Source organism: Gorilla gorilla, chromosome 13 (assembly GCF_029281585.2).
Source record: "Gorilla gorilla gorilla isolate KB3781 chromosome 13, NHGRI_mGorGor1-v2.1_pri, whole genome shotgun sequence".
Lineage (NCBI taxonomy): Eukaryota > Metazoa > Chordata > Mammalia > Primates > Hominidae > Gorilla > Gorilla gorilla.
Genome location: NC_073237.2, coordinates 107163391 through 107184156, shown reverse-complemented (window position 1 = coordinate 107184156; position 20766 = coordinate 107163391). Strand labels below are relative to the sequence as shown.

Genomic DNA, 20766 nt, shown 5'->3' with positions numbered 1-20766 from the left:
GTATCTTGAAGATACATATTTGATTTACTTGCATTTTATTTAGAAACTCTCATTTATGGTCTTAAATTAGATTAACTCATAATTCATGTTGTTCTTACTCTCCTTGTTTGTTCTTGTAAGATGATTCTACTGGCTTCTTATGGGGTAACCAAATAAACTGGGAAAATAAGTAATAGCAAGTAATTTTAGGTAGGCTTCAGAACAAATGGAAGTAGAATGTTGAGCCACAGTAACATGTAAGATGGGAGTGGAGGCACTGGAGAGAAAACATATCAAGGGAAGAGGATTACCTTCAGACTTCTAGTCAAGTGTGCGTGTTAAAATATTAAGACTAAGCATTAAAGAATAGAAACAATGTATAACTCTTGAACCAATAGAAGTGGAAAAGGGAGAATGCAGTCAGTTCCGTTTTGTCTTTAATCATTTATTATCTGACATTCTTGGGTCTAATCCTGCTGTGGACTGTTCTGGGGATTCTCACATGTGGCATCCTCCTGTGTTTTTTTCCTTTTGGAAGATGAGTTTATATTCAGTGGGGCTGGTTTGAGAGAATCCCATGTGGCTGGCTGTGTTGAGGTCTCGTCCTGCAGAGAAGTTTGGTGTTCGCTAGTGTTAGGTGGTGAGTGAGAGGAGCATGGGGATATCACCAACTCAGGACCTTGGTTTGTGTTAATTTCTTCTCCTGAGGGTTCTCAGACTTGACAGGTAGTCTAAGTTCAAATCCCAGCCTTGTGTGATTTATGGGACTAGAGTCATGATTTCTTAAGGGACTCTTTATTTATTTTCCAATCTGGATCCTGAGCTTGACAAAACTTCCTTGTTCTTCCCAGTGCAAGTAGGGATATCTTTTTTTTTTTTTTTTTTTTTTTTTTTCCTGATCTACACACTTAACGATACGAAGATCTTAGAGACTGCTAGCTTGGTGGCTGGGTCTCAATTCCAACTCACTGCCTCAGTCAAGCCCAAGGGCTCATCTTCTGTTTCCCAATAGTGTTAAAGCCCTGTCCTCATGATCTCTGACGGTCTGCTGCCTGGACAGCCTTTCACCTTGGCTTAAGTTCCCTCTTAGCTTAGCAGTGCATCTAAGGACTATTTATTATACTTTATCCAGCACATCTTAGTGTTTTTAGTGAATTTTTCCATTCCTTCCTCTTAGGACTGACACAGAATTCTCTTTGGAAATTTGACAAGTATGATGATGTGTACCTTTTCTCAGCATGGTAGACAATGGACTATAATAGATAGAAAGTACTTTTATTAACTTACAATTTATGTGTTGCACAGTTTCTTTTTGCATATGTGTATATCACATTGATATACATTATTATTTTATAAGAAGTAGCATTTTATGTACTTTTTCAGATAAACCTCCTAAAATTTACTAGTTGCATATTCTTCAGCGATTTTAAGTATTCTAGTTTAAAATCATTTTTAGTGGATATCAGTATTGTTTTGTGGCCCATTTTCTAGTTATTGTGACAAAACATCTCACTTTTTAAAATGTCCAATTTGAAGCTCTAACAAGGGTGAGGACTTTTTTCTTGTTAATAGAGACTTAATGGAATTTAATTAAATTCTATGCTGTCTCTTTTCTCATCTTTTTTGGAGAAAGAAAATAGGCCTGATTATTTTGAATTTAAGAATAAGAATGTAAAAAGTCTTAGAGGTCATCCTTACCTTAATTTACAAATGAGACAATTGAGATTCAGAACAGTTTTGGAACTTATTGAAAAACAAATTAGCTAGTTGAAAATGAGAATCAGAAAGAGATCTGCTTAACCAAAGCTACAAATCAGGCCCCCGCCCCGGCTCACTCTATTGTATTTTAACAGAAGTGGAGGAAGTAAGTTGGTTTGATTTATATCTTATTACTAGTTCTTTATCAGCATAGATTACAGTCTCCCTTAGAGTATCTCAGTAGAGTACATATTTACATTCATATCTAAATACTAAATCACATTGGTGTCATTACTAGTATGTGAGTTTATGCCAACTGTTCCTTCTTCCTCTTGGATAATGAGTATGTAATTGTCTTTCAAGAGATGGAAGAACACATCAGATGTACTGTGAGTGGCTCCATGCCAGGCACTTGGGTGCATCAGTCGTACTCCTAGAAGGCATAATGCAGTGCCATGCCCAACCTGGTATCCTATAAACGTTCAAGAATGTGTGCATGGATGAATGAATTGCATGGTGAAGGTAAACACCATATGTAACTCTTTAGCGTTTAGGCTTGACAGATTTGTTATAACTTATTTTGAGATCACACAATAAGGTGAGGTAAATTTCTGAGATTTGTAACATCTACTCTATAGAGCAGCCAGTGAGATCACTTCCCTCGAACCCTATCATCCTAAGACAAAATAATTGATGGGTGAGAAAAGGGCATGAATATGAACTTCTCTTTTCAGTTTTGAGGACAACTGAATTTGGGAATAATGCTATCTTATTTATGTTTTTGTTTCTTGGGCAGGGTGAAATTCTATAACTTCGTATTACAGAGAAGTTTCTAATTATGGTGATTTGGATTTTATAATGAACTTTTTGGAAAAGTACTTATTGGACTTGGTATGAGTGTATTTTTGTTCTTCCCAAAATTTCTTGCAATAAATATGAGCTACTTTCTAAAGATGAAAAAATCATCTATAATCTCACCTACATAAATTTTACAAAATTGTCATTCTGTGTATTGCTTATGCTTTCCTCCTATTTTGCACTCTGTTTTTCTCCAGTAATACAAAAAGTTGCCATTCTGCTTTAGTGTATTAATTATTCAGTTCAGTGGTTTTTGAATCAGCATATTTAAATTTATTTTTGAAAACTTGTCACATTTAAATCATCTCATTTTTACTTGAGTAATAAGAGAAAATTAATATGTTTACATTCTGCTTCCCCATTTCAAGTTTTTATCTACACAGTAAGTAATTTTAATCCCAGATTATTATTAAATTGCTATTTTATTAATAGGTATAGCTTCTTTCAATAATTATTTTTGATATTTGCTTTAAGTTTTATAACCCTATGAAGAACAATTATTTAGAATCATGTTCTGTGGGTTTTAATGCTTGCTGCCAGGGTCTTGTATTTATTGTGTGTGTGTCTGTGTGTGTGTGTGTGTGTGTGTATTTGTTTTTTTCTTTTCTCAAGAGTTAAATAGTATATACACTTTCTCTACGAAGGAAGTGTAGATGAAATGTAGATGGCATTCTTTCTGAATACTCACATTTCTGTGACTGTTCTTTATTGTCCTAGTATGAAAACATCAATGTAATTGGCTATGTATCTCAAAAAATTTCTCTGTATAATGGGTCTGTTCTGATTCTCTCTGTCTTTAGATATTTGACTTGTTACTTTTTTTCTCTAAACTCTTACAATTTTTCTTTACCATTGAGATCCCAAAATCTCATCAAGATACACCTACATTTTAGTTGCTTTTAATTAACTTTGTTTTGTAATCTACATAAATTTAAATCACTAATCTGAGACCTTTCTTTTTAGGCAATTACTTGTCTTCTGTTTGGAGCTGTGTTTTTCAGGTTCCTTCTAATCTTTCTTGGACCCCTGGTGCATCTTGAATTTTTTTCCTATATGTGCCTTCTTTTCTTTTGTTCTTGTCATCTCTGACTCTTTTCTGAGTGTTGGGTGAATTTCCTAAGTCTTCTACCTGCCATTTCGGTTTTCTGGAATTTTTATACTTCCTTTCATTACCTGCATTGCCATTTTTAATTCAGAAATTGTTTTTCAGTTTGTTCTGATAGGCACAATAATGGCTTCCAAAGATATCCATTACTTAATCCTCAGAGCCTGTGGCTACTACCTTGCATAGAGAAAGGGACTTTTCAGATGTGTTTCAGTTAAAGATGTTGAGATGGGGAGGTTCTCCTAGATTTTCGGATGGGCTCAGTGTAATCACAGGGGTCATCAAATGTGGAAGAGTGAGAAAGAAGATTGAGTGTCAGTCATGTGAGAAAGACCTGACTAGTCATTACTAGCTTTTGAAGATGACAGGTAGCCATGAGCCAAGAGATGTGGGCAGCCTCTAGAAGTTGGAAAAGACAAGGAAACGGATTCTCCCCTAGAGCTTCTGGAAAGAAACAAGAGCTTTGCCTTCTCGGTGATTTTAGTCCTGTGAGACCTATTTTGGACTTCTGACCTCTAGGACTGTAAGAGAATAAATTTGTATATTTATGCTGCTAAATTTATAGCAATTTGTTAAAGTAGCAATAAAAAACTATTTTTGTGATGTTTTTACTGATTTCTTTTGTCTTCATAATGGCTTGTTCTATTTTCAATGTTACTATCTTAACAAAACACATTGAGGACACAAATCAGAGATGTCCCATCATTTAATCTTTTTCTCTTTCTATCTCTTCTTTTTTTCCCCTCCCATACATCTGCTTCAGTGGGAGGTGATTTCTTCTTTGGCAAGAGATAAGTGGCCACCTCCTTTGATTACATTTTTCCCCATTATGTTCCATAATTATTTTTCTGTCATTATAGCCCTGACTATCTTATTGGCCTATAGTCCAATTGCAGTTAAATTGGATTCTCTCTGAACCATGTAGGTTTTCTGCCTAAGTCTGTCGGCTCCTGAAGAAGTAGGAAAGCCCATTCACACTGCCCTTCTCACTGCCATTGGAGGTGCTTTCAGGGTCTCCACTGCTTATTCTTTTGACCTGTTGCTTTCTGCAGACAATAAGAGAGGAGGTTTAATTCCTCTATCAATTCAGTCCTATTGTCATAAAACTAACTGAAATTCCTCTCACTTCTTCTCAGACATATTATACACTCCCAATTTTAAATTCCTGGTGTATTTTCTACTCTTTCAATATTTAGCTGCTAATTTTCATGAAATATAGGGTTCTTTTCCAGAATCCTCTCAGTACAGGATTTTAAATCTGAACTAGACCTTATGTATAAGTTAGTCCAATTTCCTCATTTCACAGATGATAAAATTGAGTTTCAAAAATCATTTAAGTTTTATCATTAAATATGTATGGTTTTTATGGTATTACAGTCAATTGTTGAGAGAAAAGAAATGGCATAGGACAGGGCACTTTTCTCTACCTTTAGAGAAAATCTGTCAGTTTTACTCATCTTTTTACATTGTGGCTTAAAGAGATAATTTATACTTTTTAATTTTGCCATCCTTAACTTTATCGTTTTTCTCTGTGGGAAGGGCTGAGAAGCTGCATATATCTCTGCTTACCTTTGTTGCTACTTGGTGTTCAGAAGTTGGAATGCTGTGAAATAATATACGCTTGATATTTGGTTTAAACATTTCTTGATTCAGAGAAGGTAGATGGTTATAGAGACTAATGAAAAGAACAGACTTTTATATTTGTCTTGACAAAGTTTTAAATATCCTTTGCAGAAAGAAAATTTGTAAAGTTTAAACATTTTTGGAAATATCTTTAATTTATTAAGGAAATCAATATGTATTTAGCATGTAGTCCATAGAACAGTTGGATACTATACAACAATGAATAAGCAAGCTAGAATCTCTGCATTTATAGGGTTTCATAGCCTAGTGTAGAGGGGATCAACAGATAATTAAGCAATTATGATACAGTGATTCCCTGGACCAGCAGCCTTGGCATTACTTGGGACCCTACCTCAGATCTACTGAACCAGAAGTTCTTGCGGGGTATGTCAGCAATCAGTGTTTTACAAACTCTCAGGTAATTCTGATACAAGAAACCACTGTTTTCACTGTTGAGAACCAGAGTTGAGAGAGAGAGCACAGCACATTAAATAGAGCTGAAGCTGAGAGTTTGGAGTCATTAATATCTTGAGTTGAGGCTGGAGAGGCAGGTAAGTAAGGTCTGATAAGATGATTGAAGAGTTTAGACTTTTATCTAACGTGCACTCATAAGCCGTTAAAACATGTCCAGTGGGGAAACAGCTTGATCAACTTTGTCTTTTTTTTTTTTTTTTTTGAGATGGAGTCGGGGTCTTGCTTTGTTACTCAGGCTGGAGTGCAGTGGCATGATCTTGGCTCCCTGCAACCTCCACCTCCTGGGTTCAAGCGATTCTCCTGCTTCAGCCTCCTGAGTAGCTGGGATTACAGGTGCCCACCACCATGTCTGACTAATTTCTGTATTTTTAGTAGAGAGGGGGTTTCACCATGTTGGCCAGGCTGGTCTCGAACTTCTGACCTCAAGTGATCCACCCACTTTGGCCTCCCAAAGTGCTGGGATTACAGATGTGAGCCACTGTGCCCTGGACTGTGATCTCTTTAAGAAGCAGACAAGTAAAGAGATAAATAATTATACAATGTATTAAGTATAATATTTGAAGCATAATCTAAAAGCTATTAAAGTCTAGTTAAGGAAAGAGACTTTAGATGCCTGGGTAAGTCAGAAGACTAACCACTTAAGTATTTCACGTTGTTCTTGGAAGTTTTAGTGTACAACCTATGGATATTCAGTAGAATATTTGATAAAAAATAGTGGTTAAAAGTGTCATATGTTTTGGGTAATTTATTAGATTCAAAGCAAAATAAAAATGAAAAAGTAGAATGTGAACTGTCTTCAAGATATATTTTTTAATTTTAGGGGTCCCAGGTAAGCTTAGAGCTTCAAGAAGAATGACTTACTCTATGTGATGTGTACTTTTCTAATTTCTAGTTTGTTACTTATTTTCTAATTTTGTTTAAATATATTATTATTATATATAATTACATATTATAGTAATTATATATAATTATATATTATATATTATGATATATACATAAATATATATTATTCTGTTTTAAACTGTCTCAATCCTTTTTAAAGTGATTATTATGAATAATTATTGTAAATAATAAGCAAATATATTCTTATCAATGATGTTGAAGAATAAGTAAACATGTTATAAAGCATTTTCACTCCACACTTTAAAAAATATGCTGCATCTAATCTAAGTATATTTTACTTGTAGAACATTGTCAAAGGGTCACCTACTCTTTGGAGGTTACGTTGGGTCCTCCAAAAAAGAAAAAAAAATTCTCAAATGTCATAGATTGGTTGACGAGTCCTATTCTGAGCTTAAGGAGTTGTGGGGGTAGGCAGTGCTGACCACAGGAATGTTGAGCAGCAAATGCTGGCTTTGCTGCACAGTGACTTGTTTGAAATGTTTGGAATGATGGTCCTTGTGGGAACCTGCATTACAAAATGTCTGTCCCACATGGAACATACTGTGTGAGAATAGAAATGCAGAATAATAGGGCAATGATACCCTATCTAGAAACCAACTGTGTTTACAGATTCCCTAAATAACAGGTCAAATAGATTTTACTATGGTAAATATTCCAATTGCAATGTTCTGCAAAATTTTTGTCTGTCTCATGTATTTTAAGCAAGATTTCTTGGCCATGTGGCTTTTGTAGTAGACTTCAATGACATAAAACCACTAAGCAGAGACCTTGTCATTTATTTAACTCCAACTGCCTTTAATCTTAAGGACAGTAATATTGTGAGAAACCTTGGAGTTTCAACATAATCACAAGATGGTATGCAGGATCAAATGTTCAAATTATTTGCTTTTGTTTTTCTGTTGCATGTACTATAAAAGTCTTGTGTTATCTATATAAGCTTTAAATTTGGACCTGTGGCTTCTTTTTCATCATCTTTTCTCCTTTTTCTTTTAGTTCACAGCCATGAATGAACCACAGTGCTTCTACAACGAGTCCATTGCCTTCTTTTATAACCGAAGTGGAAAGCATCTTGCCACAGAATGGAACACAGTCAGCAAGCTGGTGATGGGACTTGGAATCACTGTTTGTATCTTCATCATGTTGGCCAACCTATTGGTCATGGTGGCAATCTATGTCAACCGCCGCTTCCATTTTCCTATTTATTACCTAATGGCTAATCTGGCTGCTGCAGACTTCTTTGCTGGGTTGGCCTACTTCTATCTCATGTTCAACACAGGACCCAATACTCGGAGACTGACTGTTAGCACATGGCTCCTTCGTCAGGGCCTCATTGACACCAGCCTGACGGCATCTGTGGCCAACTTACTGGCTATTGCAATCGAGAGGCACATTACGGTTTTCCGCATGCAGCTCCACACACGGATGAGCAACCGGCGGGTAGTGGTGGTCATTGTGGTCATCTGGACTATGGCCATCGTTATGGGGGCTATACCCAGTGTGGGCTGGAACTGTATCTGTGATATTGAAAATTGTTCCAACATGGCACCCCTCTACAGTGACTCTTACTTAGTCTTCTGGGCCATTTTCAACTTGGTGACCTTTGTGGTAATGGTGGTTCTCTATGCTCACATCTTTGGCTATGTTCGCCAGAGGACTATGAGAATGTCTCGGCATAGTTCTGGACCCCGGCGGAATCGGGATACCATGATGAGTCTTCTGAAGACTGTGGTCATTGTGCTTGGTAAGTTCTGTCTTGACTGTAACTTACTTTATAGATTCTCAGTGACTTAACATAAACCACATTATTTTATGACAGAGGTAACCAACAGTATGAATATTCACCAGGTAATTCACCAGGAATTACAAGGGGATGAGGCACCTTTATATTAAATGTCAGCTTATGAGTCTTCCTAAAATTATAGAATTAGCGTTAGGGAAACATGGGTCCCAGTGGTGCAGTATAAATGATGATGATGTAAAAGATGTCATTGAAGAGTTTGGCTATCTAATATTGAAAATACCAGAATTACCAGTCAAACTCATTTCATTTTTCTTACAGCCTAAATTGTGAAACTTTTGCATTGTGGTTTCTGTATTACATATTTTCAGACAGAAAGTGCTTTTGTAGAATATGAATATGCTTCCATATATAGTTATTTTTGTTAGTCTATTCTGTAATTGTTACTACATTATAGGTAGTATATCAAGGTTTTATATAGATTTACTGAACAAAACAGATTGGAATTAATGATATTCTCTGACAGTCATCTTCATGAAAACTTCCTTCTTTTCTATTAATTTTCTATTTGTAGTAATGGAGGTTAATTCATATTTCAAGGTGAAGAGCAAGATTTGTAGACTCAAATACCTTCTGCTTTTAAATAAGCATTGTTTTTCTTGGATGAAAAATTCATAGTAGTGATCAAGAAGAATATATTCACTTATGTGTGTAGAAGGTAGTTAAAGAGCACCTACTATGTTCTACGCTCTGTCCTGGCTCCTGGAGATAAACCCATGAAAAGGAGAGATACAGACATTTCCTTTGGAGCTTAGAGTAGAGTGAGAGTTTTTTAAAATAATTACCCCATGGAATTATACATTCTCCATAGACTATATTCAGGTTAACGTTTGATCACATTAAAAAATCTTTTTTGAAAACCTTTTATCATTTCATCTTTCCCTGTGGAAATTGAAAAAAAACATTTTATCACCTCCTCTTTCCCCACAGAAATTCAGTGGAAAGTTCCTATAATTCTCTGTGCTCCAATTTGTATAGCATTTTTGGGTAAATGTAACATGGGATTATGTGGCTTCTCTGAAACTCTGGGAATTACCTTAATTTTAGCCACTGGAAGGAGACAGGGTCCTGCTGATCATTATATAAAGTAGTATTCAGATTGATGCATAGGTCTCATCTGTTTTGGTTAGGATGAATGCATCATGGACATCATTTTCAGCTATACTCATTGTTGACCCTCTTGTAGACCTGTGAGAATAGCAACTAAGCCTTGGGATCATTGACACACCTAAAACCCTGCCTAACTAACTGAAACACTGAGGACCCCATCACCTCAGATATGAGATTGTCTTATTGCATCCAATGAAGATTAGTAGAACTACAAAAATGGTTTCTCTGTATGTTTATTAACAGGACCTTAAGCACACCTGTGCCACAAGGCCACATTTTCCATGATGTGGATAAAACACATCTTTGTTTACCATGGATGCTATTTTTGTATGAAATAAAACATGAGACGTTAAATAACATGAGACTTTTTTTCTGTATTGACTCAAATATTTATTTGCTGATGACCTAAATGTTGGTTGACATTTTTTATATGCATGAACTTTTTCTATTACAACAAGTGCTACTCATAGTTTGCAGAATTGCCAGCAGCAAATGACTACTGAACTTGGACTATTAACCTGCCAAGTTCTTGTTTTAATTTTGACCTTTGTATAATATCTTGTGTATTCCAGTGTGCAATGTACTGAATGATTCACATACTTTTATGCCTCATTGGGTTGTTTTTTAGGTTGAAATAATCATTTTGAGGCTATAGGAGCTAGTGTTTCAGTGTACATTTGCCCTAAATGCCACTTTCCCATGCCCAACTACTACCACTGCACAACCACTAACTTTAAAATAACAGAAATAATATTTAAACTAGTATACTCCACAAAGATCGAATGCAGTTGACATCTCTGGAATAAAGAGCATGATTTTTAAAGCTGTGAGAAGGAAGAACTTTCAGAACATGGAAAACCCCGTCACGGTGATAGTTGAAGGTATTTGGTGAAGAAAGATGGGAATAAGATTATAATATAGGAAACAGAAATTAAATGGACTGTAGCCTTTTTGAGAAAAGTAGCGAGAATAAGAGAATGGGCAGGATGTGGGCAGGGAGTGGTTGGAAAGTTTAGAATGGGGAAGTCACAATCCTAACAGATGTTTTTCAAGGCGTGGTGCCTAATGCCATTCCTACAGTATGCTCTCCTATTTGAACTGTAAGTGTCCATCCTTAGATAGGCATGGTTACATGGGAGACATGGGTTGGTCTTGTCATAATGTAGGCAAACCCCAAAATTGGGGTTCAGCCTGGGGGAGTTCTTGGCTCTGCCCAGGAAAGAATTCAAGAGTGAACCAACAGTGAAAGAAAGCAAGTTTGTTAGGGTAACAGTGTACAGCAAAATGACCACTCCAAAGGCAGAGCAGGGCTATCTCATAGGCAGGGTAGCACAGAACAGCACTAATGGATTGCTGGCTAGTTATATTTATACCCATTCTTTTTTCTTTTTCTTTGAGACAGGGTCTTGCTCTATCACCCAGGCTGGAGTGCAGTGGCATGATCTTGGCTCATTGTAGCCTGGACCTCCTAGGCTCCAGCAGTTCTCCCACCTCAGCCTCTCAATTAGCTGAGATTACAGGTGCATACCACCACACCCAGCTACCCAGATTTTTTTTTTCTTTTTTCTTTTTTTTTTTGTAGAGATGGGGTTTTGTCATGTTGCCCAGGCTGGTCTTGAGCTTCTGGGTTCCGGTGATCTTCCTGCCTTGGCCTCCCAAAATGCTGGGATTGCAGACATAAGCCACCATGCCTGGGCACCCACTCTTAATGTTAAATATAATTAAACAGGTTATTCATGAACTTCCTGGAAAAGGGGTGGTGAGTTCCTGAAACCATGTAAGGTTAACTTCCAAGTCATTGCCATTGCATTTGTAAACCATCATGGTGCTGGTAGGAATGTCTAATGCAAATGTATTATGATTCCTGGTCCTTGCTGGTTTGGATTGGTTTCTTTGCTACATCCTGTTTTGATCAGCAGCGTTGTGAAAACAAGTCCTGCTGGTCTCCCACTTCAGTAGGAACAAGAATTCTGGTCTACTCGAAGTTCTTCTCTTTGTAAATTAGTCCATTGATAATCTGGTTATTTTACTTTAGTTTGTGTACATTTGGTTTTTAGTATTTGTCTTCACTGCCAGATTGCCAGGTTTGTGAGGGCAGGCAGGATTGTAATGATTGTTTGTTTTCTCCACGTTGCCACATTGCCTGTCATGGCTATCTGGTACAAAGTAGGTAGTCAATAAATGCTGAGGGAATGCATGTGATGACAAAACCAAGTTTCTCTGCCTTCAAAACTGAAGACCAGAGCCTTAGTGAATTCACTACAGTAAATGCCACTTTATTCAGCTATGTGGGAGCCAAACCTAGCGACACCTTTATGTTCCATGCCTTCTAAAATACAACAGCCTGGAAAACTCCTGGGTACAATGGGTGCTCAGTAAATAATATGTTTGTTTTACTTCCATTTATTCTGGGAATGATTACTCAGTTTCCATTTTCACTTCATCAAATTGATCCCTGGGTTTTAGACCTATTCAGTCTTCATGATCAAAAGAAGAATTTGTTGGTCAGCAACTGACTTGTTATGAGTCAAGTTATATTAAAATAAAGTCATCTTTGAGATTAATAATGGGCAATACCAATGGCTGGTTTTTAAGCATGATCTTGTATTAAGCTGCTTTTGAGTGAGTACTGGATCTTAATAATTATTTTTAGTTGTGAAATACTTATCTGGCATAAATCATGTGCTACCTTAGAAATTAGTATTTGTAAATTACAACCCTATGGAGTATAGGTACTGTTATTGATTTGTTATCCTTATTTTCCAGATGATAAAAACTGAGGTAAGGAGAGGTTAGGTAACTCTCCCACAGCCACACAGCTAGGAAGTATAGGAACGGGGATTCAAGGTCAGGAGCGGGGATTCAAGGTCAGGAGCTGGGATTCAAGGTTGGGCACTTGGGTTTCAGAACCCATGTGTTTTTCCCCTCCATGTTATTCTACTTCCCTTTAATCAAAACAACTAGCAGCACATGCTGTATTTAGTTATAACATTTGAACAGCAAGCAGTGTGTGCTATTAAATTGAAACACTGTGATCTCATTTGTTTCTGTTGAAACTGCCTAGCTGTGCTGACTGGGCTTTGTTTCTCTGGGCAGAGAAAGCTTTTAAGGGAGCAATCTTTTCTTCCTTTTGCTTCTGATGACCCTCATTTCATCCACCCTTTTCCACTGTTTCGTGTTGCAGCAGCACTAACTGATGGCTTCTGATTGAGGGAGGATTTTGTTCAAGGTATAGTTAACTTGAAGGTTCATTGCCCTAGCATAAAGTCATGTAATCCCTCCCTAGGCTTGAAGTCTCCCTACTTGACATTTTACCAAGAATTCCTTCTGAGTCGTTTCCACTATTGAGTCAGAGTGGCCGTCAAGATGTTCTTCCTTATTTGACCATGGCATGTCTTGAATTATAAGTCCTTTCCTTTTTGGCTGTATTCTTTGTGATGACACTTCTGTCCAGGATACTTAGAGAGGAGGAGATCCAGAATTTGAAAAGAGAAAATCATGGTTAAGATGTGAAGTGTTTACATCTGAGTCCTGGGGAGAGACATAAAGTAAAATGAATCCAGGTGTGGCTTACGTCTTTTGGGAAGAAGAGGGAGACACTGTTTTTCTAGTTTGTTCTGGTTGGAAACGATCACCATGGAAGCTAAATTACTCCTTATGTCTTACATTCTCTGTACTAGGGTCAGTATGCGGCCCTACTCTTCCTGTGTTGTTTATACTCTTACATCAAGGAGTTACATTTTCCTCATTTTACGTTGAGGGAACTGAATTAGGATAGGATAAGTAACTTGTCTAAGATCATTCTTTTTGTAAGTGGCAGAACTGGAAATCAGCTGTCAGATTCTTGTAGACCATGCCTTTTGGCCACAGGACACTGACTCTTCACATACCATGGTGACTGTCACCAGTGGTGACGAAAGTGGCAGGAGTCAGATAAGTTTAAGACCATTGTTTTCTTGTTCACTCTGATGAAAGATTTAATTTGGCTACTATCCTATTAGCAAATCTATATGTGCTTCTCTTTTCAGTTTACTTCAACAAGCATGTTGTTGAGTGCTAATTGTGTGCTAAGGGATAAGAGAAAAAATTCTTTACAGAGCTTACGATGTAGTAGAGGAGACTAAAAAAGAGCTGCAGAGCACTCGGGTTCATGTGCTAGTAGAGGTATGGGCAGAGAGTGATGACGAGTGGAGTGATGGGAGGGGCTCCCAGAGGAGGCAATCTTGAGCTGAGTCTTGCTGGATGTAGAGGAGCTTGCCTTACTGTAGCATTGGGTGGAGGAGAAGGTGACCAGTTCATGAGCAATGATGATCACCTTTGAGGAACTGAAAGTAGTCAGGTGTGATTAGCATCTAGTAGATGGAGTTTTGACAAGAGGGTCAAAACCTTTATAACATACTGAGAAGTTTGAGCTTCTGTCTGTGGGAGTTGGGAGATGGTGAAGGGTTCCCCAAGATTGAATGAACACCAACTCCTTATAGGCAGAGTCCTCACATAATGTATCATCCAAACTGAGATGCTTTTGGGAGTGAAAACAGGCACTAACTGTTGGGAATCTGGGATAACAGGAGTAAATCAAGACTGTTTAGGGCAACCTAGGATGAATGGTCACCCTCTTCCGAGGCTCTGCTCTCTGTTTTTTCTTTTTTTTGTTTTAGAGCCAGGGTTTCACCATGTTGCCTAGGCTGGTGTTGAACTCATGAGCTCAAGTGATCTGCCCACCTCAGCCTCCCAAAGTGTTGAGATTTCAGGTGTGAGCCACCATGCCCAGCCAATATTTTTTTCTAGGTTCTCTTTTAGCTTTTCAAATGCAGCTTTCAACACTGGACTTGTATTACTGTGTATAATTGGCTTTTTTTTTTTTTTTAAGGCTGGAGTCGGTCCAGATTTAGAATTCTTAGAACTTGAAAGGATCCCTAAAAATTATATCATCCAACTCCCACATCTTACAAATGAAGACACCGAGACCCCCAGGTTAATTGAGAACTTCAGGTCTTAGTTAGCTCATGATCCAAGCCAGGATCCAAGTTTCCTGACTTCCACTAAGGTGTTGTTTTTACTGCCCCTGCCTTGTTCAGTCCCATCCACACTTTCCATCTTCATCTTTTTTTGGGAACTTCGGCCATGTATTTATGTGGCTAGCCAGGATGAGGTGTAAACATTGTGGCTGTGAAGGTAACTGGTTCTCACAGGAAGAGTTTCCTTGAATAGGTCTTCTTATAACCAATTGGTAATCTCCCTCCCTAATTAAACCTTGAAAAAAGTTATCTGAAACTGAATCGCTTGTACATTATTAGCATCACATATAGTAGCTTTTCACATATATTAGCATCCTGTTAGCTTTCTTGACAACAGCATTATGTTACTATTTTTCATTCCACTTGGTTTTTATATTAAGTTTGTGCTCTCTCTCTCCTCTCCTCTCTCTCTCACTGTGTGTGTGTGTGTTCACTTATATTCACTGAGTCAGGGCACCTCTGGAATCTACTCTTTGACAAGAACTATCTGGATGATTCTGGGCAAGTTACTTTCCCTGTGTGTTAATTTTTTCTGTATGATAAGGTGACCAATTTGATTTCCAAGATTACTTAGGATTCTATTTATTCTGTAAATAAAATTATAAGGACAGTAACTACTGTGGATCAACCATATAGAGCTTTCTAGAGGAAAGCTTGAAAGGGGACTGGGACAAAAATAAGGGACTCTGATTCTTCTTTGTATGAACAGTGCATTCCACCTTATTTTTTATTTTTCAAGGCTAGTCAAGTAGAACAGTGGGAGTGGAGAAAGAACAAAGAAATCTGTAATTGGTTATAATCAATTAGTTGTACACGTCCCTGCACTCAGACCAGCCATTACCTTCTCTAATAATAAGCTTTTAGATGCACTATCCCCCATTAAAGGGAGTGGCGAGTGTATAAAGGATCCTCTCAAAGAGATGAATCTGGGGGCTTTACTTTCCTGTGGGAGAGCCATGTGGCAGGAAGGGAAGACTTCCCAATTGGTCCTGTTGCTAGGGGCAGGGAGTGGACACAGAGTCTCTTATTCCCTGGCCACAGGTGACCAGCTACACATTCTGTTACTCTGAAGGGGAACTAAAGCTACCCCATGTCTCCTCAGGTCCCAGTGGCATCCCTGTAAAGGCCTCTTTGAGGAAGAACCTGAGCGAATATCCATGAGAGCCTCGATTGTTTGGCCAGCCATTAGGCTGCTTGGCACCATGGGTGGTGGCCAGGAGACAGTCCTTGCAAAAGTCCCACAGTGCTTCCCAGACCCCACATCCTGGGCTTGGGTCAAAACAGAAAACAACTTTGAAACACCAGCTCTTTATACCCTTTTGTTGCCCATCTCCATTCAAATATTTTTTCTCAGAAGAAACGTTTAAACAGAAACAGAAACCAAAAATACCACATGAACCTAACAGAGTTCCTTTTGAAGTGTGGACAGAGGAACCAGAACATGAAGCTCTTATTTTAGGTCTGTTGAGAGTGATTCAGGCCTTGTCTGGCCGAGACTCTTGTTCATCCAAATATGAATGTTGGAAAGTCATTTTTACTTTTCCTTGTCGTTAAAGGTAATAAATGATGCAAAGATTTCTTAAATGAATTGTGGTGACCACTGAGAATCACTGTTTCCTAGGGGTTGAGAGTTTAGATTTGGAGTAAGATAGGCCAGAGTTTGAAGTTCACATCCTGGCTCCTCGCTTACGAGTTCCATAGTCCCAAATAACTGACTTAACCTCTCTGAGTCTTGGTTTCAGAATTAACAAAGTAAGAATCATAGGGCCTTTCTCAAGTGGTTGTGAGCATTAGATGAACTGATTTATGTAAAGCACATACATGTGGCTTACAGAAAACACTTAATGGTAGCAAGTATTATCATTACTCTTAGGTTGTGTCCTCATGAGAATTCCCCTCCTTTTTCTTTCCCTTTCTCTTTTTTGACACACCCACATCCATTCACATCTACCTACACACCAAGTCCACGTATAATTTGATGTTTGAGATGGTGCTTCGTTTCTATGACATAGTATGAAATTACTATTGTGTTCCAGCAGCTGTTGGCTCGAATTATACTCTGTAAATTTTTATCCCGAATGAATGGCCTTTGCTTTTACTGCAGCTTTGCCTACACCCTACTTGTTGAGCCTCAGCCCTATGTATGAAAAATCCTGTTAGCATCACAGGAGATGCTAATAGTTTTGACCTGCTAACTCTTCAGAGTTGGTTAAATGGTGTTGACTATTAAAATGAACTTTGGAATGTAACAGGCCGCTTTGTCAATATCTATAAGAAAGTCATGAGCTCCCTCAGATGGATCTGCAGTACTTAAGGCACAGCTGAAAGCCCAGGCATCATCTAGGGCAGTGGTCCCCAACCTTTTTGGCCCCAGGAATCACTTCCATGGAAGACAATTTTTCCACAGATGAGTTGGAGGAGGGGGGATGGTTTAGGGATGAAATGTTCCAACTTAGATCATCAGGCATTAGTTAGATTCTCATAAGAAGCACGCAATCTAGATCCCTCACATCTGCAAATCACAATAGGGTTCACACTCCTATGAGAATCTAATGCTGCCACTGATCTGGCAGGAGGCAGAGCTCAAGCAGTAATGCTTGCTCATCTGCTGCTCACCTCCTGCTGTGCAGCCCGATTCCTGACAGGCTATGGACTGGTACTGGTCCATGGCCTGGGGATTTCGAACCCCTGATCTAGGGCACCATTCTGTTATTCTGTTTCCTTTTGATCAGCAGTGAAGGGCCATGTCTGGCATGTATGGAAGAAATGACGAATGGCTGGGGTCATGAGACGTGATTGCTGTTCTCTAGCCGGTCCTAGCTTCACAGTTTGACCATCTATGAATCCTTTAGTCTGGGATTCATCGTCATTTACTTACAAAGAAAATGCTATTTATTAATAACTCCTAATCTCTCACTGCTACCTCATGAATCTCTGTGAAGAATCATCATGGCTCTTCTATGATGCCAGGGCTTTATCTTACTTCCCAGCACCTAGAATAGGTCCTGGCACTCCAGATATTTGTTGAATGACTACATGAAATATACCTCTTGTTCTGGATTGGGAGTTTTACAGGTTGCCTAGTTACGATAGTAATATACCCAGGTAGCCAAAAATTCAATGCGATTTAATAGTGGATCTCATTCAAAGGAATATTTGCCATAAGGTCGTTATAATTAAGCAGCTACAACTCCTGCCTCTCAGGACTTTTTTTAAGGCTAAGTTCCAGTGAAAACTTCCCACATTGCCAAGTCAATCCTAAGCCAAAAGAACAAAGCTGGAGGCATCATGCTACCTGACTTCAAACTATAGTACAAGGCTACAGTAACCAAAACAGCATGGTACTGGTACCAAAACAGAGATATAGACCAATGGAACAGAACAGAGCCCTCAGAAATAATGCCACATATCTACAACCATCTGATCTTTGACAAACCTGACAAAAACAAGAAATGGGGAAACGATTCCCTATTTAATAAATGGTGCTGGGAAAACTGGCTAGCCATATGTAGAAAGCTGAAACTGGATCCCTTCCTTACACCTTATACAAAAATTAATTCAAGATTAAAGAGTGAAATGTTAGACCTAAAACCATAAAAACCCTAGAAGAAAACCTAGGCAATACCATTCAGGACATAGGCATGCGCAAGGACTTCATGTCTAAAACACCAAAGGCAATGGCAACAAAAGCCAAAATTGACAAATGGGATCCAATTAAGAGCTTCTGCACAGCAAAAGAAACTACCATCAGAATTTTTTTTGCAAACTTGTTAATAGTAGTTTATTTTGTCAGCAAACATGCATTGAAGTCTTCTAGACTCTCTGTTAATGAGTATGACTGCAAAGATCAACAAAAATATGTATCCTGCTTTCAAGAAGCTCTCATTGTAGCAGATAATGACAGATAATTTAAATAAGTGCAATATAACATGGTAAATAAACACAATATAATATGACAAAATAGGTAAAGTGCTATGTGAATGCTGTATTTCACCGGGCAATGTCTGAAAAAGACTTCAAGATGAAATTGATGTCGGAATTTCATCTTAGATGATATATAGAAGTTTGCTAAGTCAGCCTAGGCAAAGGAATTATTTCTATTAGATATTCTTTATACCCTGAATTGAATGAAATAGTCAATTACTTTTCTTATATTGTAATTAGTATTTCACTTAGCTATGACAATAGCCGTTGTTAGGCATGTACATCTTGTATAAATCCTTAGAGTGGAAAGGGAAGCTTCCAGGATTGTCAGACAATATTTACTTATAACTTTCTGGCTGCATTTTGCACTGGCATAATATTCACCTTTTTTTTGTTTTTGTGACGGAATTTCGCTCTTGTTGCCCAGGCTGGAGTGCAGTGGCGCGATCTCGGTTCACCGCAACATCTGCCTCCCGGGTTCAAGAAATTCTCCTGCCTCAGCCTCCCGAGTAGCTGGGACTATAGGCAGGCGCCACCACGCCCGGCTGATTTTGAAGTTTTAGTAGAGACGGGGTTTCTCCATGTTGGTCAGGCTGGTCTAGAACTCACAACATCAGGTGATCCACCCACCTCAGCCTCCCAAAGTGCTGGGAGCCACCAAGCCCGGCCCAATATTCACTTTCTTAATTGACTAGAGATAGCAATTTGACATCATCAAACTGGTTATGAAGTAAATGGGTTTTGAATGGTTACTGACCTATAAGGAAAGGGATTAATTTATTTTTATTTTTATTTTTATTTTTTGAGATGGAGTTTCACTCTTGTTGTCTAGGCCGGAGTGCAATGGCGCAATCCCCGGCTCACCGCAACCTCTGCCTCCTGGGTTCAAGCGATTCTCTTGCCTCAGCCTCCCGAGCAGCTGGGATTACAGGCCACCACACCCAGCTAATTGTTTGTATTTAGTAACGGAGTTTCTCCATGTTGGTCAGGGTGGTCTCGAACTCTCAATCTCAGGTAATCTGCCTGCCTCAGCCTCCCAAAGTGCTGGATTACAGGCGTGAGCCACCACGTCCGGTGGAAAGGGATTCATTTCTATATGTCAGATTAACATCCTATGGAGAAGAAGAAGGGATTGACAGTGACGTGTATGTGTTTCAGGATCCGAAAGATCATTGCCAGGAAAAGTCGACACCTATACCTGAAACATAACGAGAATATAATTTTCTATGGTATTTTACAGTCTGTAATGGCCTGGTTGAGGTTTCAGAATGTCTTCAGGTGTTTTTTGTTATTGTTACAGCAGCAGAATTCACAGGCAGCTGTTTCATCTGGAAATATATAGTTCTATTTTTGAGGGGTTTACGTTCTTTGCAACTCGAAGCATCATTTCTGATTTCCTGATACAGATTGAAAAAATGAGAATGAACATAGGAGGCACACACATGAATTGCCGAATTTAGCCAATAAAAATAATTGCATGGGATATACTTATACTAAAAAACAAATACTTCTTTTTTATTTGAAATTAAAATTTAACTGGGTATCTTGTGTTTTATCTGGCAACTATAACACACACACATACACATTATTGGCTGGGAAATACAGCATTTTAGATAGCAATCAATTCCATATTACATGGATTTTCTCCTTTGTCTTATAGGCTTCCATATTATCCTGGAGTTCAATTTAACTACACAAGAAGTTTCACTTATTTACTATTTCTGCATTTTATTTTGAGTTGCCTTGAAATAAAGGATTGTATTCAGTTTATAGAATCTTGTTTTCTCAGAAATTTTGCTTGCTTATGAACAGGTAATGTTGTAAACTTCTGTGTCAAAATTGAATTTTTCCCTTCTGTTACATAGTCTTTGTCATGCTCTTTGAAAAAAGCATTTTAATGAAATTTGTTTTTTTCATATAAACAATTTTTTTCTTCTGTTGGTACCTTTGATATTTTTTTTCTTTGAGGCCTAATTAGAGCCTGTGCCTCTGAGAAGCTACTTTCTGTTCATGTATTTTAGTGAAGATGATAGTGTCTAGACTGAATGTGGTCTTGGCTTTACTTAAACCCTGGCAGGGCTCCTGCACCCATAGAGGAGTTATTATAATGATCCAAAGCAAATATGGGGTTCTAATAGGGTGACACAGCAATAACAGGGTCTTTTTGAAGAAATGGGATTTAATCTGGCATTGGGAGACTGGAAATTCATGGCTTCACTTATTTATTCTGCCCAAGTAGACTTTTGTTGACACAAAGAACACTGCATTTTAAGTTG

The 20766-nt window shown here is 38.2% G+C and overlaps 1 protein-coding gene across 1 annotated transcript in view; it reads left to right on the top strand.

The window, feature by feature from the left end:
* LPAR1 (lysophosphatidic acid receptor 1) overlaps window positions 1–20766 on the top strand; it is a 165213-nt gene that overhangs the window by 88918 nt on the left and 55529 nt on the right. Inside the window, exon 5 of the mRNA XM_031014750.3 lies at window positions 7634–8381. Coding sequence (XP_030870610.1) covers window positions 7634–8381 — 748 coding nt within the window. The remainder of the gene's footprint in view (window positions 1–7633; window positions 8382–20766) is intronic.